This window comes from Poecilia mexicana, unplaced genomic scaffold, assembly GCF_051168715.1.
Source record: "Poecilia mexicana isolate PSO_F unplaced genomic scaffold, ASM5116871v1 scaffold_17, whole genome shotgun sequence".
Lineage (NCBI taxonomy): Eukaryota > Metazoa > Chordata > Actinopteri > Cyprinodontiformes > Poeciliidae > Poecilia > Poecilia mexicana.
In genome coordinates this window covers 529,127-553,698 of record NW_028263386.1, presented here as the reverse complement: position 1 = coordinate 553,698, position 24,572 = coordinate 529,127, and the positions used below count along the sequence as shown (strand labels likewise).

The following is a 24,572-nucleotide window of genomic DNA, read 5'->3' as shown; positions in this document are numbered from 1 at the left end:
CCTGTCACTGTGGGCCTCACAGCGCAGTAGTACACAGCAGAGTCTGTCACTGCAGCAGAGGAGATCGTCATGGACATTTCTTCTTTGTTTCCTTTAAATGTCATCCTGTCCAGATTTTCTGCTCCACCTAAAGGTGAGTGAGACTTCAGGAACTCTGGGTGTTTTCCTGGATTTTGTCGATACCAGAATAAATAATCAGCTGAATCTTTGGTGTAACTGCAGGTCAGAGTAGCAGAGCTGCCCTCTGAACTGAACTCCTCAGTCTTCCCTGCAGTGAGTTGTTGACAGTTTACAGCTGAAGGAAGAAAAAAGTGATATAAGTGAAGAACAACAAGGATCAGATTATTCTCTGAAAGACTCCAACCAACCTGATCCAGTGATCAGAACCAGCAGAGAGAATCCAGATGTGAGCAGAGACAGCATGTTGAGCAGAGTTAATGTTGGAGAGCTGAGCTGAAGGAGGAAGTTTGAGTCTCTTTAGAGTTCAGGGACAGATCAGCTCCTCCTCTTCCTCCTCCTGTTGTGCATTAAGAAGTAGAAACGTCTTCAGACCAACATGTAGGACTGATCTGCAGCTCGAGATCCTGTAGAACACCACAGCTACCGGTGGAAGGTGGGAGCCGCATCATGACCACGTGCAAGTTTGGATTGTGATCAAACTGTCTCTGTTTTAGGAAACAGTTTGATCAGGAAGATAGAGCGGATCGTCCCAGTTCTAAAGTCCATCCCTTACAGGACGAGAACAGAGACAGGATCATTGGTAAGGTTTACTGATCCAGGTTCAGTTTGTCAGACTGAAATACTTCTCATACCTTCTTGTGCAGCCATTCTTGATCATAGAGCTACTGTCAGCAGCGCCTCCTAGAGGTCTGCAAAAAATTCCCATGTTTTTATGTGTGGGCTGTGCTTTAGTAAAGTTTCCAGAAACCAGAGATATTGCTGCTGTGACTCTTGTTTGTCACAGAGCAGATTCTGGTTAATTTGTGGATTGTAAGGCTATGTTTTTATTTGCATTTTAAATTATTTTCTACAATACTTAATTTTAAAATTACTGTATGTATTTTTGGGCACATAATTTGATTTAACCAATATCCACATTTTCTCAAGGTTTTTAGACTCTTATGCCATTGTAGACATAAAAACAAGTACATTTCCACCAAAAATCTCTGAAATATTCTAGAAAAAAAAACAAGGAAATGTATGAATTTCAAAAGTCAAACATTTTTCTGGAAAAAAATCATAAATTTTCTGGAAAATATGTGTTAATGTGAAAGTCAAACATTTCATCAATTTTTGTAAATTTCAGAAACTTTGGACATTTTCTGAGTTTCAAAAGTTGAAACTGTTTGTCTTCAAACTCAGAAATTGTCATGATTTGCAGTTGTAATGGTGAGTATGGAAGTGTAGGGCCCAGGCTGTTGAATAATGATGATGCTGTTAATGAAGAAAAACATGATCCAGGCAGCACAGGTGAGCAGAAGGCTTGGAGCTCAGAACTGGTAGCAGATGGAGTAACACAGCTAGAGACGATTAGCTGACAGTAAAGAAACGAGACACAGCTGGGATCAATGAGGGGTAGGCGGGACAAATAGAACTTTTCTAGAACTTTTCTGAGCATAATCTCAAAATTTAAGGGTTTTTTGGCATAAGTATTTTCTTCCTTTTTTAATGTTCCAGCTCTAATACGCGTGGTGTCAGAGGCCAAACATGAGCCTTTAATTTTACTCTTGTTGCAGTTTGATCCGTTCCATGGCCTGTTCAGAAAGTTGTTTTATGTGCAGATGATAAATAAATCAATTATGAGTATCACATTATGATGCAGTTATATTTAATGTTTTTGCTTGGTAAACCATACTTGAATTAGATTTTTACACTGAACAAAAGTCAAGTCAGTTTGGTAAATCAATAGATAGTTAATATATAAATGGGCCCAGAGGTCAAAAGGTGAAGAACCCTTGCTCTATGCCCCCTAGTAGCCGCTGTGGAGTACTGCAGGTTTTAGTGGTTTAACATGGAGTGAGGCCCTCTAGTGGCTGCTGTGGAGTACTGCAGATTCAGTGGTTTAACATGGAGTGAGGCCCTCTAGTGGCCGCTGTGGAGTACTTGCAGGTTTTAGTGGTTTAACAGGGAGTGAGGCCCTCTAGTGGCTGCTGTGGAGTACTGCAGGTTTTTGTCCAGGGTTCTGGTGTTTCCTGTCACTGTGGGCCTCACAGCGCAGTAGTACACAGCAGAGTCTGTCACTGCAGCAGAGGAGATCAGCAGACTTATGTTTCTTCCCTTCACATCGATCTCCAGTCCAGCAGTTTGCTCCGTCAGTATTTTTCCTGATCCCAGGTGGTAGAGCAGGAACTCTGGAGGTTTTCCAGGATGTTGGCGATACCAGTAGAACTCATCGCTTCCAGATGCTTCTTTAGAAAATGTGTAGGTCAGAGAAACGGAGCCGCCCTGTGAAGGGAAATTTTCTGCCACCAGAGGAGAAAGTTGTTGAGACTCGACACCTGAAGGCAGAGAAACCTGTTAGTTATAGAATTAAACTGAGTCACAATCACAAAGTTTAGAATACGATTATCAACATATTTATAATTAAATCTGACCTGTTAGCAGGGAGGTGATGAGCAGAGACAGACCATAATAGTCCATGTTGAGCAGAGTTAATGTTGGAGAGTTGAACTGAACTGAAGGAGGAAGTTTGAGTCTCTGAGTTCAGGAACAGATCAGCTCCTCCTCTTCCTCCTCTTCCTCCTGTTTAACAGACTCTCAGCTTCAGCTGCTTTCTGATGGAAATAAAGTTTTTACTTCTGAACTTTCAGAACTATCAATTATGTAAAAAGACAAAATGAGAGGTAAACTTAGAGTAAAGTTTGTAGATAAACTATTTTATTCTAACTGTTCTGCTTGATATTTTCATAAAATAATAATATAGTTTATTGATTTATAGATTTTTACAAATTTTTTAAATCAATTTCAGTTAAAAAGCCACAAACTGCAGCCGCTGTTGAACTTTTTCCTCTTGGTTTCATGTTTATCTTTTCTTTTGTGGATTTCTTCAGCTCTGTCTGTATTTTCTGTTTGTTCCTTCCTGCAGCTGTTCTGCTTTCCCTAGATTAGACTCACCTGTCACCAGGGGTGAGTAGTTTTAAATTCTTGGGGGTACTATGACAAAAGTATATATATATATATATATATATATATATATATATATATATATATATATATATAGCTCTTGAATTGCTCCAAAGTAAAGCTGTATTTCCTCCACTGGCTGCCATGTTGAACCTTGAGATGCCAGGAGACCTAAATCCTGAACTTCATGGCATGGAGTCATGTCATCCCAGTTTTCCATGTCTGGCATATAACCATTCATTTTATCTTTTAAACTGGTTCTACTGATCCTGTGTCCAGACAGAGGGATAATCAGCAGCCCAGCATCATGGCCTGTTTGTTCTGCAGATCCTGCAGCTTCATCTTCCCAACATGGCTCCTCCTCACCCTGACAGGAGGAACCACAGAGCTGTTAGGTTAAAGCTCATCTTCTGAAGTTGGGATGTTTTTCCTCCAACAGGTTCCAGAGGAATCACCTCAAACCAGATGTTGGACTGGATTTTATTTCCCTGTCATTTGTGAATGTTAGAGCCTCATTTTCAGCAGTGGAGCTTTAAGGTTGAAAAAGGTTTTAATTTTTAACTTTTCCTTTGATAGAGGAAAAGCCTCTCAGACTCTGAGCTCAAAGCGAGATGCCAGAGAGCAATAAAACTATTTTTTATGTTAGACAAGCCATTTGTTTGTTAAATACTTGATGAAACACATTTACCGTGGTTGATGTTTGTTGTGAATGACGTGGTATACTCGCAGATGAACGAGGTAATTAGTCCAAGTTTGTTGTTTATTGAACGTTCAGGAACTCCAGCGGCTGTGATTCGCCACAGCAAAGGTAAACAAAGGTAAAATAACTGAACAGGTGATAACTGAAAACCACTGGCACAGTTTTATTCTCCGTCTCTCTTTCGTTTAAGCACACCTGTTGCCATGGCAACCTCCTCCGCTCCACAAGCCGAGCAGAGACGTTAAAAACATTCAGTCCGTTATGACATCAGGTTTCCAGGCTTGATATTTATTTTGTGATCATTAATAATCCTCCCTGAACACAGCGGTGGTTGATTAGTTCATTTAAACTCCTCTAGTTATTAATAATGGAACCAAAACGCACAGAATTGCGCAACACCTTGTTGAAACAATAATCACTGAGATTATTGTTGTTGGGTCATTAAACACGTTTTGTTGACTTTTTTGTTCTTTAATAAAGTTACGAACGTTTTAAGCCAATCAGAGGAGGACCTGCTGGTCTCAGCGTCAGTTTGTCTCCTAATGCTGAGATCGACTCATCGCCCCGCTGCTCTAGCAAAGGAGCACCAAGAGTTTAGAAACAATATGAAATGGGAAAAAAGTTATTAACCGATTAAGTCGTGTTTTAGATTGTTCTTGAAAAACTAATCAGTCACGGCTGCACAGTGAACCCGTTGATGTTTTACAGCAGACAGCCGCTCCTATCTCAGGTACTGCGAACCCCGCTGAATCTTTTAGGGGTAGCAGTACCCTGCCGGACCCCCCTACTTTCACCCCTGCCTGTCACTAGTCAGGTCTAATCTGGATTTAATCTCCCTGGTTTTCATTGGTCCAATCTGGATCCTGAACATCAGCTGCTGAACTCTCAGCTTCACCTCACTGACTCACAGTGGAGAAAATCTTTTATGGGCCACTCAGACACTGTCTTTCTTTCAATCACAAACCCCACCAGTACAAGCAAATGACATAAAATACATGATTTATTCTTAACTCTATGAAAACCAATTTATTGACAATAAGTGTACCGTACATATGTAGGGTGTCCATGCTTTCTCTTACATAAGCATGGATAACATAACAGAGGTTTAGTGCAATAAATTAACTAGAAATAATTACTATGATAAAAACGTTTTTTTAATTCACCACAAACTGATCGTTTGCTACGTTCAGCTCCAGTTAGCTGCCTGATCTCACTGTGGAGAGGCAACTGGGCCATGCGTCTGTAGCCCCATTTAATGTACGAAGGGACTAGATGGAATAAATCAGAAGACGAAATTCGTCTACTGGAGCCGTTGTCAGTAATCAATAAAAACTATACAAAATAACTGCTTTCAATGCCATGTATTTTAAAGAGAAAATTAAAGTGACCACCACAAGACATACATAGAACCCCAAATAATAAATACAAAATAAACACAGTACTGCAGTAGATCTTCCATACATTTGTGCACAACAGTTAAATTTCCCCACTGGTCAGCACAGTGTCTGACCGACACATTCAAAAAGTCCATGGTTGAATTGTCCAGATATTTGAGATGACGATGTCCCAGCGCAGTCGTTCCAGATGAAGAGATGAATAGTGGATTGTGTGTCTGAATGGTGAGATGGAGGGGAACCAGTACAGACCATCAGCCTCCTACCAGACCAGTATGGAGTGGATCTCAGGTTCTCCTGGCCCAGCCAGTTCTCAGAAGCTCCCCATCCTTTAACCCTACAAAGGGTCACCTGGCCTGTATTAAAATAAACAGGACCAGTAAATTACCAGCCTGCTAGTTAACTAGACTTTTCAGTTATATACAAAAATAAATGCAATATATCCTAAATCTAATCTTTCAGACAAAATAAAACATTTCTCATTATCTTAAACATGTTGAATTTAAGAAGTTAGATCATATAACAATTGATGATCAATTAGCATTGGCTACCACCACCAACATGCTAAACAACATTGTGTTTACTCACCAACTCCATTCATAGTTCAGTGCATGACAGCTTCACGGCTCCAAACTCACTGGATGTTCAGATCTACATGATTTTTATATTGTAAGTTTGAAAAAGTGCATAACAAACAAAGATGAACTGATTGTTTGGAAGCACCAGTGTTGTGTTCAAGACCACCCAACCCGAGACCAAGACAAGACCAAGACCAGAGTGTATCGAGACCGAGACAAGACCAAGACTTTTGGGGTACGAGACCAAGTCAAGACCAAGACCGAGGGGAGTCGAGACCGAGTCAAGACCAAGACCAGCGGCCCGCGCTACATGACACAATAAAATGTAAAATATGATCGAAATTGCTTCTCAAAATAATCTGAAAGATCCATATTACCATAAAACACCTAGATATTAAATACTTAATACATTTTACCAATATTAAATATTCCATTTATGTGCTAAAAAGTGTGGTCTCGTGCCATCCCTAAAAACATAACGCCCTGGGCATTTGCCCATATTGCTCATATAAGAAGCCACCACTGTCTGCACCATTAAATATAGCAATTGAGGCAATGCCCTGACGGTAAATAACGCTCAACATGAACACTGACCAAGGAGCAACAAGCAAGAAGTAACCAAACAGAAGGCGCTCATCGTGACTGTTTTCACTCTCTATCCCAGTACATGAAGCCAGGTAGTCTGAAACCATGGCAGACATTACAGCTGTCACTTTGAACAAAAACAATCAAAGAGCAATGTGCATGCTCTGCGTGCTCTTTGGTTCTTGTGTTTTAGTTATTTGTTAATTTAAATATTAAGGTACATAATAAAATAAAATAATGATGCAGTGTACACAGAGCATTACAAGAACAAAGAACGGGTGTTCTGTCAGGTCAGATCACGGTGTTCTGTCAGATCAGCATACGTTGTCAGATAGTCATACCTTAGCTCAGACATGCATACGCTGTCATTACCATATGATTTTATTTAATCAGCAACATAGAATCATGACGTAGATCATCATACACTTGGTTATTAACAGTTGTATGGCATCCAGCTGCAGCCAGACCTGCTTTAAACACACTTTGAAACCACGACAACGCATGTATATCCATCTAGTTATCACATTATGTCATATTATGACAATTTAATTACTTATTTTCGTCATAACTTGTTGCGTATATTGACAACTACACTGACGGTCTGACTTAATGCGCATGCGCTGGCATGGTACTCACTGCATCTATGCTATTCTGACAGCGTATGGCTATGTGATAGAACACCGGCTATATCTGTCAGACACGTCATTACCATAAGATTTCATTTAATCAACAACATAGAATCATGACATAGATCGTCATACTTTGCTATTAACAGTTGTATGGCATCCTGACTTAGCGGTTAAGTGAGTTTTACACGGGCGTGTGTTGTAGCTGACTCCAGCAGCAGCCAGACCTGCTTTAAATACACTTTGAAACCATGACAACACATGTATATCTATATAGTTATCATTGAAAACAATTTAATGACTTATTTTCGTCATAACTTGCTGCGTATGGTGAACTGACAACTCCTCTGACGGTCGGACTTCTTAATGCATGTATGCTATCCTGACAGCGTATGGCTATCTGATAGAACAACGGCTCTCAGTGAGTGACACTCCAGTCCTATCTAATAAGTAAAGAGCCGTGGAGAAGAATTGACTGTTTCTGAATGTCACCTCACTATATTGCAGACTTTTGGACATAGCGTTGTCCCATATATGCGACAAGTCAGTCAACACCTCCGCACAATAATTCAGCACAGTGAGTGATAACATTTTTCATCACAATGCTTATGTGTCTCTGTACAGCTAGCTTTGCTAACATCACGTTAACGGAGCTTACCTTCTTTGAGCTACTTTTCTAAGTGACGAAAAAAGTTAGACGTTGTCCCCACCGTCTGTGAAAGCGAAGCGCTGCTGAGTTAGCTGTGGCCATCGGATTTCTTACTATTTATGCAGCGCTATTATATTACTGACGATTAGACAAACATTTTCTGCCGCTGAGAGGAAACCACTGCGCATGTCCTGGAGCGCCGCGCGCGAGTGAAAGGTGGGGAGGGGAGGAGGAGGGAGAGTGAAAGGTGGGGAGGGTGGGGGGAGTAACAGAAACACGTTGTTGCTTGGATTTTAATCGGTGCGTTTTGCATCCACTGAAAACAAAGATGTTAAATAAACTGGACAGTATGCTGCATGTTTAGTGATATTTTCACAGTTGCGGTCTTGACTGGTCTTGAAATAAAATGCCGAGTCCTCAGCGCCCGAGACCGAGACAAGACCGAGACCAAATGCGGTCGAGTCCGAGACGAGACCGAGACCATCAAAAAATGGTCTTAAGACCGGTCTTAAGACCAAGACCAACTTCGAGTACCACAACACTGGGAAGCACCAACCTGCAGCTCCTTTGTCTCCAGCTCTCCCCCTCACACCTGACTGGAAAACTGGAGCAGCCTGAAGAACTACCTGAGGTGCGTTAATTGGCTGAATGCACTGTGTGACTGACTGTCACTCTGACCAATGGAGCAGCAAAGGCGGGACTAAGGCCAGATTTTACCCCGGGTTGCACGTCACGACCAGGCACATGCAGAAGGGGGGAGCTGGGGGGGCTTGAGCACCTGCCCCTTTTGCTCCTTGCCCCCAAGTGCCCTTTTGGTCAATTTTTTTTTGGTATTATTTCCTAAGCCCTCTTCTGACACATAATAACATGTACTTAAATTATTAGTTTTTTGTTGGTTTTTCTGTACAACATAATAACCCCTCCGGTCACCTTGTTACCTTTGACCTTTTGCCCGTGACCCAGTTGCAGTGAGATAAGGCGGCTAACTGGAGCTGAACGTAGCGAACGTTCAGATTACAGATCAGTTTTTGGTGAATTAAAACGTTTTGGTGAATAAAGTGGAGCAGACCTGCTGCTTGTCAGATGATGGAAAACGTTGAAGTCTCGTTTCTGCTTCAGCGGTTTAAGCAGAGAAGTAATGAGATACAACAGACACCGACAGGCCTCTGTCTGCCTTTCTCTGAAGAACTACTGAGGGGAGGAGACAGCCAGGTGAGGAGAAACTGTTCTGATCTATCATTCAGTGTTTTTATCATACAGACATTAGGCTGTTGTTGTTGTTGTGCTATTAGCTAGCTGCTAGCTAACGACTCTGCTAGCAAAGCTAGATAACAAAAAGCTTCTCCCCTGTATCGTTAATGATATCAGTCATTCTTCAGTATTGATTATAGGGGAACATCGCCGTCCAAACCAATCATCTCCATAATGAATATATGTCTAATTTCCTTTGCTGCATAATGTACATTTATTCTGGCGTTAGGTAAATGTAGCTTGAAGGAGAATAGCACTTAAATAAAAGACCAACAAGGATATTCATTTAGAATTAAAAATAACTCACCTGAACTACCATGATAGATAAAATGTATGTAATAAAAGTCATTAATGAAGGAAAAACTCAACCAGACTTTAAGTTTATGGTCTGGTTCTCAGAGTATGAAGTTAAATTCAATAAAATTGTAATCAAAACTTTTGGAATTGTAATGATTTCTTTTTAAAACAAAACGTTTTGTTTAAAAATCTTTTTTTTAAATTAAATAACTAATTTTTACCAAACATAAACTTTTATTTGCACACATCAGAAATCTTGTTGTGATTTTAGGCCCCGCCCTCGACGTCATGAGAGAATCACAAGCAAAACTTTGAGTCAAACAAAAACTTAGAATAGCAAGAAAATATTTCTGACAAACACAAATAAGTTTGTTTTGCAAAGAAAATTCACTTCATGAGACAAAAATGTGTGATTTTAATTTTAAAACAAGTTTTTTAAGCAGAACTCAGCAGCTGTTCTCATGGTGACATGCATTAATAATTACATTTTTGCTGTTGTTTCTTTTTTCTGCAGCTCCAGTTAAAGTTTGCTGCAGCTCTGCTTTCCTGGATGGACCATCTTCATCTCCACTGCAGCAACCAGGCAGCTCTGTTTATAGATTACAGCCACTAAAGGTTGCATTGGGCCTTGTTTATATTTTAATAGTTTAATTCTGTAAAGACTAAATATGTCTGGTGGTCCAGCTCTGATTTACAGATCTTGCTAAATTGCGGGTTTGAATATTGCAAAACTTTCCTATAACAAAATAAACCTGCAGAAAGAAATTACTAATAAAATATCTTACATATGTATAGCTGTATGCTCTATAGAGATTTTCCTTAGCTTTGATTGTATATCTCACAATTCTGTAATTTATCATTGTTTATTAAACTCTGAAAGCTGAGAGGCTTTAATATTCTGTCCTAGAAGGAGGTTAGATGGGCCCTTTGAGCACCTGCCCCTTAGTGATCTCTGCACGGCCCTGGTCATTGGCAAAAGGTCAAAGGTAACAAGGTGACCGGAGGGCTTATTATGTTGTACAAAAAAACTACTAATTTTAGTACATGTTATTATGTGTCAGAAGAGGGTTTAGGAAATAATGCTACAAAAAAAGAAAAAAGACCAAAAGGGTACTTGGGGGCAAAAGGGGGAGTTGCTCAAGCCCCCCCCCCCCCCCCCCTCTGCACGTGCCTGGTTATAGCACATAAGTTTTATAATATGTGTTATATTGTTTCATTTCTAATATAGGCCCTTGTGTCAGATAATCTAAGTCAATGTTAGAGAATAATAAATGTTTTTAGATGTACAGAATCTCAGTTAGCCTTCATAGCGGGGCTGAACCCGTATTACACCAAGCACTGTAGCTAATATTAGCTGGTATCTCGCCGGTGGACATAAATACAGTAAAGTAATATTCTAATCACAATATATACACAATAATATGTCCATCTTACTTGTGAAATGTTGTCTGTGGAGCCCTCACATCAATAATCCATCGACCAGAACAACAATATCCCTCAGTGCTGAGGCATCTTCTGCTGTTTTGATTGAGCAAAGTAGGAGGGTATACCGCTCCAAGATGGCCGCCGTATTTCCTGCGCCGGAGCGGCCAATGCGGGTCTACTCTTATATTATGTCTATGGTCCAGACGGTCAGTCCTCCCCTGGTCAGAGGTTCAAACTGAATGTATTTTTTTCTGTTCAATTTGTCAACCCGCCTCAGTGGCGCTGCGTTGCTCCAATTTACACGCAACTTCATACTTTTACCCGCATTTGGCCAGCGGTAGGTGCTAATTTCCACCCCCGCTACTCAACTGATCAAAGGTCTGTTATGAAAATATAATAATTAGCAGAATGATTAGGAAAAGCTGAATGAGACATTGGAAATTTATGACAGCAAATTATATAGGCTAACATTTAGATTTATTTTCTAACATGATTTCTTGCATATGAGGTGTATCCATCATGAGGTTATTGACTTTGGCCATAAACACTGTAGATCAGCTGAAGGCAGAACAGACCTGGAAACATCTAAATGTGGAACATCTGAGTCCCTCCATCATCATCATCCCTCCATCATCATCCCTCCATCATCTCTCCATCTTCATCCCTCCATCATCATCGTCCCTCCATCATCTCTCCATCTTCATCCCTCCATCATCATCATCCCTCCATCATCATCCCTCCATCATCATCGTCCCTCCATCATCATCATCCCTCCATCATCATCCCTCCATCATCTCTCCATCTTCATCCCTCCATCATCATCGTCCCTCCATCATCTCTCCATCTTCATCCCTCCATCATCATCATCCCTCCATCATCATCCCTCCATCATCATCATCCCTCCATCATCATCCCTCCATCATCATCATCCCTCCATCATCATCGTCCCTCCATCATCTCTCCATCATCATCCCTCCATCTTCATCCCTCCATCATCATCATCCCTCCATCATCCCTCCATCTTCATCCCTCCATCATCATCATCCCTCCATCATCATCATCATCCCTCCATCATCATCCCTCCATCATCATCATCCCTCCATCATCATCCCTCCATCATCATCGTCCCTCCATCATCTCTCCATCATCATCCCTCCATCTTCATCCCTCCATCATCATCATCCCTCCATCATCCCTCCATCTTCATCCCTCCATCATCATCATCCCTCCATCATCATCATCCCTCCATCATCATCATCATCATCCCTCCATCATCCCTCCATCATCATCCCTCCATCATCATCATCCCTCCATCATCCCTCCATCATCATCCCTCCATCATCATCATCCCTCCATCATCCCTCCATCATCATCCCTCCATCATCATCATCCCTCCATCATTCCTCCAACATCATCATCATCCCTCCATCATCCCTCCATCATCTTTCTGTTTTATTCTCACTTGAACTTGACATATTTCTCTCTTTACCAGGATTAGATTGAGGACATGATCACATCCAACCAGGTCACTGCTGCAGTTTTACTTATTATATATGGCTACAAGATTTCTGTTGATTTATGAATATGTTCATCTTGATGTTAGATTCAGATAAAGATGAACAATAACAGGTTTAATCCAAAATCACATCATATTATCAGTTTAGTTGTTCTGGAAAGCAGTGATGCGGCTCTGCATCAGATTTTTAGCACCACATAAACAATCAGACTGAATCCTGACAAACATTACAGGGAGTGAGGCCCTCTAGTGGCTGCTGTGGAGTACTGCAGGTTTCAGTGGTTTAACAGGGAGTGAGGCCCTCTAGTGGCCGCTGTGGAGTACTGCAGGTTTTTGCACAGGGTTCTGGTGTTTCCTGTCACTGTGGGCTGCAGAGCGCAGTAGTACACAGCAGAGTCTGACGGACGGAGATCCTGGATCTTCAGGTTGAAGGATTTGTCGTTGATCTCTGCATTAAATCTGTTGTTGTCGAACTCTGGAGCTTTGTCTGGTACCTTCACATATTCTTTCAACATGTACTTTGGGAAACTGTTTTCTTCTTGTTTATACCAGAACAAAGCATCAGTTCCACCACTGGGTTTAAAGGTACATCCCAGAATCCGAGTTTCTCCTGCAGCAGCAACAACTTCTCTTTCTGTCTGCGTCACTGAGTCTCCTTTACACTCTGGGGAAGAACAGAACATGCAGAGGAAGAGATGGATCAATAGAGATGATTGATTAAAGGAGAACAATCAGCAGCTTTCCAGACTTCTCCTCCATGTGGAGGAAACATGTTGATCTTTGTATCTTACCAGAGAAAAGAGCAGCCAGAATAATCCACAGCCAATGTTCCATCTGTCCAACAAGGTTTAAACCAGCAGGAGAAAGCAGCTGATGTTCAACATTCAGTCTGACTGTTGTTCTCTTCACAGCACCACTTCTTATTGACACGATGCTGGAGCACAGAGCACAAGGAGAGCGCCGCCTGCTGGAGCATGTCGCCCCCTGGTGGAGAGGTGGAGTTCACCAGAGAGGAGACGAGGCTCCAGCGGTGGGCAGATGTTCAGGAGGAACTGGTTTTACTGGTTTTACTGGATATTGATAGCAGAAATGATCAGAAATATTCTCTGGATGTGGTTGAGGCTGAGCCGATGTTCTGTACCTCAGTCTGATTCTCTGATGAACCTGATCAGAGACTCATCTCTCCTCCACAAACCACCAGATGCTGCAGAGCTTTCTGCTGAAATGTTCAGCTGCAGAAGAAGAAGAGTCGCCCAAAAACCCAGCATTCTGTAACTTCTGGAGGCTCCAACAGGCCTGAATCACATCAATGATTGGTTTTCAGCCTCTGCAGAGCTGAATAGAACCTGATGAAGTTTTTCAGACTGAGTTTTGCTGGAGAACAGATGCATCTGATCATCACTGGATAAAAGCCCCCTGCTGTGAAAAACCCGAACTCTGAGACTCAAGTTACAACTTGAATCAAATTATTAATAATCAAACTCATCAATATTTACAGGCAGTTATTGGTGAGAAACTTAGAGAAAAACAGAACTGATGGTCAGCTCAGTGGATCCATGATCAGGAACCGTGTTGTTTCTAGAGGACAAACAGGAGCCTGAAGGTCAGAACCACATCTGGACCAGTGGAGGACAGGAGACCCAGATGTTGTCTCGTAGTTACAGCTGAGTGAGACAGGTTGTCCTTCTGTCCCTCTGACTTCATGTCCGGCAGAGGTTGAGTCTCCAACTGCTGGTCCTGGAAAAAGTGGAAAAATTGAAGCCATGAAACTAACATTGTCCATGAGGCTGAAAGGAGGAGACGGAGGACAAATGTCCCCTGTCCAGTGTTACTCTGTGGACATTCACAACTAAATCAACTGATTTTCATTCAATCAGAGCAGAGAAAACAGAAAGTAATGAATCTGGGTTATGATTGGGTGAAATCAATCCTTGTTTCCATAAATACTATAACTACAAATCAGTTGAGCCATAGAAGGCTGAATGATTGATCAGTGTAAGGCCTGAAGATGCTGCTGTTCTTGCAGCAGCCAAGCAGATGACCGACACACTGACAGTAAAACCACGATTCATCAAACTGTGATGGCCTTTTGGTCGGGTCAGACTTCTAGTGAATAAATAAAAATTATGTAATTTTATACTGGTTCAGTCCGTTACATCATTAGGTTTTCAGGGCCTTGATATTTATTTTGCGATCATTAATAATCCTCTCATGAACACAGCGCTGGTTGACTAGTTAATTTAAACTCCTGCTCTGCTCGTTATTTTGGTAATGGAACCAAAACGCACAGAATTGCGCAACACCTTGTTGAAACCATAGACATGAATATGTAGACGCCTCATGGAGCGGGTCAGAGGTCATGGGGGGGTCAGAGGTTATGGGGGGATCAGAGGTCATGGAGCGGGTCAGAGGTCATGGGGCGGGTCAGAGGTTATGGGGGGATCAGAGGTCATGGAGCGGGTCAGAGGTCATGGAGCGGGTCATAGGTCATGGGGGGGTCAGAGGTTATGGGGGGATCAGAGGTCATGGAGCGGGTCAGAGGTCATGGAGCGGGTCAGAGGTCATGGGGCGGGTCAGAGGTCATGGAGCGGGTCATAGGTCATGGAGCGGGTCATAGGTCATGGAGCGGGTCATAGGTCATGGAGCGGGTCATAGGTCATGGGGCGGGTCGGCCCGTTGCTGCGATACGTCACAGCGTCCGCCATATTGAATGTGGAATATGTCCCAGTAAGCTAATACAGGTAAATGGACCGAACTTCACAAAGTGCCGTTCTACAAAGTATTTTAAATTAATTCCTGTCATTGACACATTTTCTCACACATTAATATATTTGGTAATCAGAGAAATGACTAAAGAGAGTTTCTAACTTCTGATGTGATTATTTAATGTTTTGGGGCATTTCTGAATAAAGAGCTCAATGTTTTATTTGGTAGAAATGATTCTGATCATTTTTATATTAACACTGATGAACAGACATTTTTACAGTGTTTAAAGAACATATTTACATAATTCCATAGTTTAATCTGCATTTAACGTTTCAAGGCAACAAATTATTTTCTTGTATTTATTTTTATACATTATAAAGAAATGAGTTGATTTATAAATCAGTCATTGTCAAACATTAAACTACATATTTTTCTTACTTTTTTCCAGAGAAAAATATTTATTACAGGACGTCAACTAGCAAAGAGTGAAAATAATTCTAACAGAGTAAATTATTTTTATTTCATTACATAAGCTGCATTAATACACTAAATATTGAGATATTTACACAAAAAGTGAAAGTGACAGGCTGAAGCCAAGGATAAAAGAGAAATTATCCAAAAGTGAAACTACATATATGTTTCCTTGACATTCATAAAAAGCCATTTCCAGCATGTTGGGCTCTGACTCGTAGCATCTTTATAGCTAAATACCGACATGGAGAAGCTGAGCTGGAAACAGACTGAAGAGCAGCAGCTCCAGCTCTGATCCTGACTGATCTTTCCTCACTAAATCCTCTGGTTTCTAATGAACTTCTCCTCTAACAGCGGTTTCTCATCAGCTCTCATTAGAAAACAGTATGAAAACGTTAGCTGCTATGCTAACAATCAGCGGTTACTTTGGGCCAATTTAGGAAATATTTCTCGGTTGTTTAGAAGCGAATTTCTGGCTGCAAAGTAATTCTGATCTTTCATCCTTACCTGGTGAAGGTAATCCTAATGAATCCAGTTTGTTTCGTAAATCAGTTGAAACACAGAACAGGACTGAAGGAGCTCCGATCCTCTGCTGCCACATACAAGATGGCGGACGATGTTACGCAGGACTCAGCGCTCAGTGAGGCGTCTAGGTATGTGATGTCTATGGTTGAAACAATAATCACTGAGATTATTATTGTTGTTGGGTCAGAGTAACAGCCAAGCAACAGGCCTCCCTTGCATTTGGCATTCCCCAAGGCTGTGAAGCCGAATCCGACTCCACTCCTATAACAGACTCAAACTCCAGACAGGAAAACCTCAAGCCATCATTTCCCTTCAGTTCAGAAAGTTTCCAAGTCTTCCAATCAGCCAGAGGAGGAGGAAGGTCCAAGTTCAGAGCTACCAAAGATCTGTCCTGATTGGGTTATGAACAGCCTGAACAGTCTTCCAAAATCATACATTCATTTAGTTTATGGATTTAAAAAAGTTAAGTTTTCTAGATTTTTTATTTTTATTTTTCTATCCTATTGAATCAAGTTCTAGTGACACATTTATTAAAGCATATAAAATTAGAGAAATGTGGGTTATTGTGCCTGTAGGAGTCATTTTCCCAGTTTTTGTTAAATCTTATAATTTAAATTGTTTAGTTTATTCTTATTTTTTGTTTATTTCCTAGTCGATTTATCATTAGAATTTTTCATTTGTTGTTTAGAATAAGTTCTTTGATTAGGAATTCACTTAATTAGTTAATTAATTTCAGGTTGGGATGTGGGTATTTCACGGTATATGTAAGTGTCACTAAAATGATTATATGCTGCTCAAAAAAATAAAGGGAACATTTCACTTTAATTTTGTGTGTGGCTCCAAATCCAGGCCTCCACTGGTTAATAAATTTGATTTCCATTGATGATTTTTGTGTGATTTTGTTGTCAGCACATTCAGCTTTGTACAGAACAAAGTATTCAATGAGAATATTTCATTCATTCAGATCTAGGATGTGTTATTTGAGTGTTCCCTTTATTTTTTTGAGCAGTGTATTTTGTTTCGTGTCGAACAGTTTTATGTTGGAAGTTATCGCGAGATTTGTGTACATGTGATTTGTGTGTTTGTGCTGCGAGACTTGAAGGAACGGAGAAGGAGCGCAATATTTTGTACATTTATTGGTTGTGTTTTAATTATTTAATATTTTGATTTAGAGCAGATAACAAAGTATTATTCTGCTAAAGACCAACCTCCGAAGCGGCAGGCGGCCACAGGTAACTTTGTTAAAACACGAGTCACCTGTCTGTCTGTACATGTATCCATGTCTAAAGCTTTGTGTTTTGTTTTTATAGTTTTCACGGCATTTATTAAAAAGAGCCCGTCGAAAGAAAGCCGTGCCAGTGATGTCACTGTGGAGCTACAGTGTAAATAGGTGGGTCTCTTAGGCGATCAACGTTGCAATACAAGTTCGTCGTCATGAAGATGAACAAAAGACTGAAAAGACAACAAAACTACAGGCAGTTCAAAGTCTTTTCGCCAAAATGTCCGATGCATCAAAAGCACTGTTGACTAGGAGTGATCTGGAGGTTTCATCCAAAAGAACTATTAAACTGACTGAGAAAGGCTTGATGTCCTATATAAAAACATGCCAAGATAAAAGAAATGCTAAATTGAAACAAGCAAGACGAAAAATGGACGATTTGAATGTTTTGATGGTCTCGGGCTCTGAGGACTCGGCATTTTATTTCAAGACCAGTCGAGACAGTGAAAATACCACTAAACGTGCAGCATACTGCAGACATGCGCAGTGGTTTCCTCTCAGCAGCAGAAAATGTTTGTCTAATTGTCAGTAATATAATATCGCTGCATAAATAGTAAGAAATCCGATGGCCACAGCTAACTCAGCATCGCTTCGCTTTCACAGACGGTGGGGACAACGTCTAACTTTTTTCGTCACTTAGAAAAGTAGCTCAAAGAAGGTAAGCTCCGTTAACGTGATGTTAGCAAAGCTAGCTGTACAGAGACACATAAGCATTGTGATGAAAAAAGTTGTCACTCACTGCGCTGAATTATTGTGCGGAGGTGTTGACTGACTTGTCGCATATATGGGACAACGCTATGTCCAAAAGTCTGCAATATAGTGATGTGACATTCAGGAACAGTAAGATTCATCTGCTCGTCTCTTTACTTATTAGATAGGACTGGAGTGTCACTGAGAGCCGTTGTTCTATCAGATAGCCATACGCTGTCAGGATAGCAAACATGCAGTGAGTACCATGCCTGCGCATGCGCATTAAGAACTCCGACCATCAGAGGAGTTGTCAGTTCACCATACCAGCAAGTTATGATGAACATAAGTCATTAAATTGTTTTCAATGATAACTATATAGATATACATGTGTTGTCATGGTTTCAAAGTGTATTTAAAGCAGGTCTGGCTGCTGCTGGAGTCAGCTACAACACACGCCCGTGTAAAATTCACTTAACCGCTAAGTCAGGATGCCATACAACTGTTAACAAAGTGTAAGACGATCTACGTCATGATTCTGTGTTGCTGATTAAATAAAATCATATGGTAATGACAGCGTATGCATGTCTGAGCTAAGTGTACGACTATCTGACAACGTATGACAGAACACCGTGAGTTTGTTCTTGTAATGCTCTGCGTACACTGCATCATTATTTTATTTAATTATGTACGTTGATATTTAAATTAACAAATAACTAAAACACAAGAACGAAAGAGCACGCAGAGCATGCACATTGCTCTTTGATTGTTTTTGTTCAAAGTGGCAGCTGTAATGTCTGCCATGGTGTCAGACTGCCTGGCTTCATGTACTGGGATAGAGAGTGAAAACAGTCACGGTGAGCGCCTTCTGTTTGGTTACTTCTTGCTTGTTGCTCCTTGGTCAGTGTTCATAGTTGAGTGTTATTTACCGTCAGGGCATTGCCTCAATTGCTATGTTTAATGGTGCAGACAGTGGTGGATTCTTATATGAGCAATATGGGCAAATGCCCAGAGCGTTATGTTTTTTGGGATGGCACGAGACCATCACACTTTTTAGTACATAAATGGAATATTTAATATTGGTAAAATGTATTAAGTATTTAATATCTAGGTGTTTTATGGTAATATGGATCTTTCAGATTATTTTGAGAAGCAATTTTGATCATATTTTACATTTAATTGTGTCATGTAGCTGTAGCTGGTCTTGGTCTTGTCTTGATCTCGGGTTAGGTGGTCTTGAACACAACACTAGCTCCTGTTAAAGCAGAGGCTGAGAGAGCAGCGCTGCTGGACCAGCTGCTGCGCTCAAGAAGAAACATCAGCTGGAAGCGCTGGAGGAAAAGCTAAAACAAGAAAAAGAGCAACTGGAGCTTGAGACGGAGTTAGCGGCTGCTAATCCAAAGCTTCATGTGTTCGAAATAAATTCACAGTGTGGCTCAAAATGTTCTGATGGTATGAATTCCTATGTTGAAAAGCGCAACTCCAATTCAGCGCTAAAACTTAATCCATGGGCTGATGCATTTGTTCCAGAGAAAAATCTGGACGATGTTAAAATCTCCGTCATCTCTGAGCAACCAGTTGTCCGGCCGAAACAAAAGCCAGCAATTCAAATCGTTCATAAGCCACACAGTCTCAGTGATCAATTAACTGTTAATCAGAATCCGAACACAAGCAGGCAGCAGCAACCAGGTCAACAAGCCAGTATTACTGACATCATGCAGCGGCAGAATGACATCACTGCCATGTTGGTTCAGCAAAACCAAAGCTCTGTCTTGCCACCAAGAAACATTCCCGTTTTCGATGGTGATCCTCTTCAATATAAATCATTTATAAGAGCGTTTGAAAACGGCGTGGAGGCAAAAACGTCCAACATGAGTGATTGTTTGCACTTTCTAGAACAGTACACCAGGGGGCAGCCTAGAGACCTTGTGCATAGTTGCCAGCATTTACCATCAGACCTGGGCTACTTTAAAGCTAAAAGTCTTTCTGAACATTTTGGAAACGAATATAAAATTGCACAGGCTTATATGGACAAAATTAACATCTGGCCAGCTATTAAAAATGAGGACATTGAATCACTGCAAGCATTCTCTCTGTTTCTTAAGGGATGCTCAAACTTAACAGAACACATTATTCATATGAAGGAACTGGACTTGCCATCTAATATGAGGAGCATAATACTAAAGCTTCCCTATAAAATGAGGGAGAGCTGGAGAAATGTAGCCTGTGACCTGCAGGAAAGCAGGGGTCAGAGGGCATTATTCACTGAACAAACAAGTTAAAGTTGTATCTGATCCACTGTTTGGTAACATCATGGACCATCAACAGCTCAACTCCAAAAACAGCAGCTTTACCAAACAGAAGAGGGGAAGTAGCTTTGCTACAAATGTCATTGCAGTGAAGAATGAATGTCCATCTGGAGATGAGGGCAAGTCCTCAAGCCTCAGCTGTCTGTATTGTCTCCCAAGTAATCACACTGTTGACAAGTGCTTTAAGTTTAAAGACAAGCCACGTAAAGAAAAGGTAAACTTTATTAAAGAAAAAGGAATGTGTTTTGGCTGCTTAAAGGTGGGACACATAAGCAGAGAATGCAGAGGTCGTTTGGTCTGTTCTGTTTGTCACCAGCAGCATCCCAGTGTCCTGCACATCAACGAGGAGAGCACAGGAGTTTTCTCCAGACATCCACAGAATCCTCAGAGTACCACCTCCACAATGACTCAGACCTGCGGTCATGTCAGGGTCTGTGATGAAGATAACTCAAACCTTTCTATCGTTGCAGTTCAAGTCAGGAGTCCAAAAACCAACACCACTGTGCAGACGTATGCATTTTTGGACCCGGGCAGCACAGGAACATTCTGCACTGAAAGTTTGGCCCGGAAGCTGCAACTGAAAGGTAGAAGAACAAGTATCCAGCTGCAAACAATGGGACATAAAGACATTGTGAGTACAAACATCATCTCTGGACTCCAAGTAGCAGCACTTGATAAAAATGATTCCATTGACCTTCCAGATGTCATGACACACAAACTAATGCCTGTTTCAAAGCAAAATGTTCCACAACAGGAGGACATCGATAAGTGGCCGTATCTCCAAAGCATCAAGCTCCACAACATAGATGCTGATGTGGATCTGCTCATTGGCACAAACGCACCTAAAGTAATGGAGCCATGGGAGCTGATCAACAGTCAGGATGAAGGCCCATATGCAGTTTCGACCCGAGTTGGATGGGTCATCAATGGTCCACTCTGGAGTGGAAGGAACAAAACAGGCTGCCATCCTTTCACTGCAAATAGGATTTCTGTTAAACATCTGGAAACGATGTTGACTGAACAATACAATCATGACTTCAATGAAAAAACATCCCAACAGCAGATTGAAATGTCCAGAGATGTCAAGTTTATGAATGTCATGAACAATTCAGAACAAATAAAAAATGGACATTATTGCATTGATTTGGCTTTTAAGGCTGAAAATTCAATCTTGCCTGTGAAGTGTTGTGTTGCAGAGCGTCTTCCAAGCCTGAAAGGAAAGTTTTCAAAGAACCGGATCACCGTCCTAAAGAACATCTGTGATGAAGCAGAGGGCAAGAACATCAACCTGGGAAAAGATGCTACCAGCTTGTCTTCCCAGCTCCACGATGGACAGACGTCGGTGGCTGAGGAGAGTCGCCAGAATCTGCAGATCGCTACAAAGTTGGGTCAAGCAGAAAATGACCAGCACATACTGCAGGAGCATTTGGAGGAAGAAGAGGATGCCTGTCTAAAGCTTCAGATGGAGAAGGTGACCGGTGAAGGAAAGATGGCGCTAGAAGACAACCAGCTGCATGGACTTGGTGCAGTGGCTGGTAATGGAGTCCTCAGAGTGGGTGGACATCTTGGAGGAGCTGCTGTGCCACCTGGGGCTGGACGTCCAGGTGTCCTGTATAAAGCCATGCATGTAGCAATGTTAATTCTGTGTTGCATTTACCATCTGCTTGGTCCAACAGGAAGAAACCACATGTTGTCCAGACTGTGGCAAAGATGCTGGATAATCAGTGCAAACTGTGCTGCCAAAAAGAAATGGAGGAAAACTTCTGGAACAAAAAATAACTGAGGAAAAGGTACCACCAGACAAACCTCCATTCACAGATGTTGGAGTTGATGGTGGTAGTCATTTGAAAGTGGTTCATGCTCTGGATGCCACTTATGTAATCAGAAGATTCATCTGCAGGAGTGGTCCACTTTCTTCAATCAGGTCAAATGATGAAACACTGCAAACAGTTTTCTGTGAACCCAGAGCCATTCTGAATGAAAGACCCATCACTTTCAACTCTGATGATCCAAATCACATCGTGATGAAGAACAAACCTGCTCTGCCACAAGATGGATCTGCCCTTAATGCAGGAAAGACAAAGTGGATGAAACATCTCTCCTGGAGACATTGTCTTGATCTCAGATGCTACAGCAGTCAGAGGATGTTGTCAGATGGGGGGAGTCCTGGCAGTCAGAGCTGATGCAGGAGGCCTGGTTCGTCCAGTACAACTTCAGACCAAAACCAGTGTGTTGGAGAGGCCAGTGACGAAGCTCTGTCTGCTTCTGGAGGCATCTGCAGACTAAAGAGACTTCTATTCCTTCTACTGTCTTCTTTCTTTCTTCTCTTGCAGGTTCATCATTAAGAAAATGAAGAACCAGAAGAATTATTTGTATACTAGCCAGTTCAACCCTGCACTAGTTTAAGCGTTGACCCGTTGCTGCTTGTTATGACGCGTTGAGCGGCTAACATTGTACTTGTTGATCGCGGTAACATCAACTCCGATCTTGTTGTAGTCAAACTCCACACTTGTTCCGGTCAGATAAACATTTGAGAACAATATCCATTTATTGTTCGTACACGGCAACAGTGTTTAACAATGATTCCGTCACAGCGGTCAAAAACTTGTATGCCCTTCCGGGTTCAACACCTGACAGCTACCCGTCACCTCTTGATTTATATATTGGAGCCAACAGCCCCGTCTAGTGGCCAAAAAACAAAAAATACACATAATTGGCTCCAATAATTTGTCTTTGCATTAATATAGAATTTTATTGAGGTTGTTGTTAAAATAGCTCCTTTACTGATAGATGTAATTGTGATTTAATGCACAATTAGGGGCTGGAGTGTAGGAGCCATTTTCCCATTTTTTGGTTAAATCTTAGAATTTAAATTGTTTAGTTTATTCTTATTTTTTGTTTATTTCCTAGTTGATTTATCATTAGAATTTTTGTTTGATTTGTTGTTTAGAATAAGTTCTTTGATTAGGAATTCACTTAATAAGTTAATTAATTTCAGGTTGGGATGTGGGTATTTCACGGTATAAATAGGCGGGTCTCTTAGGCAGCTTATTATGCACGTGGTGGTCACAAGGTTTTTTACCAGCCAATAGAATCAGTCACATCAGACTCTAGTCGTCAGTCAGAGAACAGGAGCAGAAGCAGAATCCTGTGACCTTTTTGCCTGGACTGTGAAAATAAAACCAAACTGCATTTTGACGTTTTGATCCTTTGTGCTGCATAAACCAGAATCCACGGTGCATCAGGTGACTATTTGAGTTGGATTCACTTTTGTTTTGGTCACCTTTGAGTTTTTTTATTTTTGAATTTAAGTTTTGGGACAAATAGTCACTACAGTGCCAATGTAATGTCAGTTCTTCAACAGTAATAAAATAGTCTTACTGTGTGATCTGCAAATTTATGAAAGGTATCAATATGTTGCCTTGGTACAAAGTCATTACAGCTACTTAATGAGTCACTAAGCCAAATCCTGGAGCAGTTTGAGGCAGCTTCAGAGGAATACTGGTAACCTCTCAGCGAAGGGAGTAACAAGGCAGAGGATTGGATGAGCTGAAGGTCAGTGGGCGGGGCCACTTCACCTTGACCAATCAGAGAGTTTTCTGCTTCCTCAGCAGCTCTGTGTCTGATCTTTACTGCTTCATGTCTTTGTCTTCAGTCCAAAGACTCAACAACCAGAGGATTAACAGGGAGTGAGGCCCTCTAGTGGCTGCTGTGGAGTACTGCAGGTTTTAGTGGTTTAACAGGGAGTGAGGCCCTCTAGTGGCCGCTGTGGAGTACTGCAGGTTTTAGTGGTTTAACAGGGAGTGAGGCCCTCTAGTGGCTGCTGTGGAGTACTGCAGGTTTTTGTACAGGGTTCTGGTGTTTCCTGTCACTGTGGGCTGCACAGCACAGTAGTACACAGCAGAGTCTGTCACTGCAGCAGAGGAGATCAGCAGATCGATCTGGGTTTTATTGACTTCAATCTTCAGTTCTGGGATTTCATTCATGACTATGTTTCCAGTTCCTGAGTGGGAGAGCAGGAACTCTGGAGGTTCTGCTGGGTTCTGACGGTACCAGAAGAAGAAATCACTTGGCCTCAGGTTGGGATAGTTAAAGGACAGGGAGACGGAGCCATCCTCCAAGGATGTCTTGACTGTTTCATCCGCAGTCGGTCCTTCACAGCCGACTCCTGGGGGAGCACAGAGCAGCCTGAAGCTCCACTCGGGAGAATTTCTCACATTTCATCACAAAACATTTTAATCTGACCTGTTAGCAGAGAGGCGACCAGCAGAGACAGACCATAATATTCCATGTTGAGCAGAGTTAATGTTGGAGAGTTGAACTGAACTGAAGGAGGAAGTTTGAGTCTCTTAGAGATCAGGAACAGATCAGCTCCTCCTCTTCCTCCTCCTCTTTCTCCTCCTCTTCCTCACAGCTTCAGCTGCTTTCTTCATGTTTTATTCTTCATCTCA

At 41.5% G+C, this 24,572-nt stretch overlaps 2 long non-coding RNA genes and 2 gene segments (V, D, J or C); 2 read left to right on the top strand and 2 right to left on the bottom strand.

Moving 5' to 3' along the window:
• The first annotated feature begins 152 nt into the window (after positions 1–152).
• On the top strand, positions 153–10,087 carry LOC148154473 (uncharacterized). Its single transcript, XR_015765837.1, has 2 exons — positions 153–760; positions 9,718–10,087. It is a non-coding gene; the product is annotated as an uncharacterized LOC148154473 (long non-coding RNA).
• Positions 1,986–2,734, bottom strand: LOC148154474 (immunoglobulin lambda variable 5-37-like). The segment is given in 2 exon segments: positions 1,986–2,498; positions 2,595–2,734. Coding segments are annotated over 2 exon segments (432 nt in total).
• A 6,776-nt stretch (positions 10,088–16,863) lies between the features above and the next one.
• Positions 16,864–18,386, top strand: LOC148154472 (uncharacterized). The gene is made up of 2 exons (XR_015765836.1): positions 16,864–17,078; positions 17,157–18,386. It is a non-coding gene; the product is annotated as an uncharacterized LOC148154472 (long non-coding RNA).
• Positions 18,387–23,734: 5,348 nt separating this feature from the next.
• LOC106912939 (T cell receptor alpha variable 26-2-like) lies at positions 23,735–24,466 on the bottom strand. The segment is given in 2 exon segments: positions 23,735–24,289; positions 24,367–24,466. Coding segments are annotated over 2 exon segments (429 nt in total).
• Between the last annotated feature and the right edge of the window lie 106 nt (positions 24,467–24,572).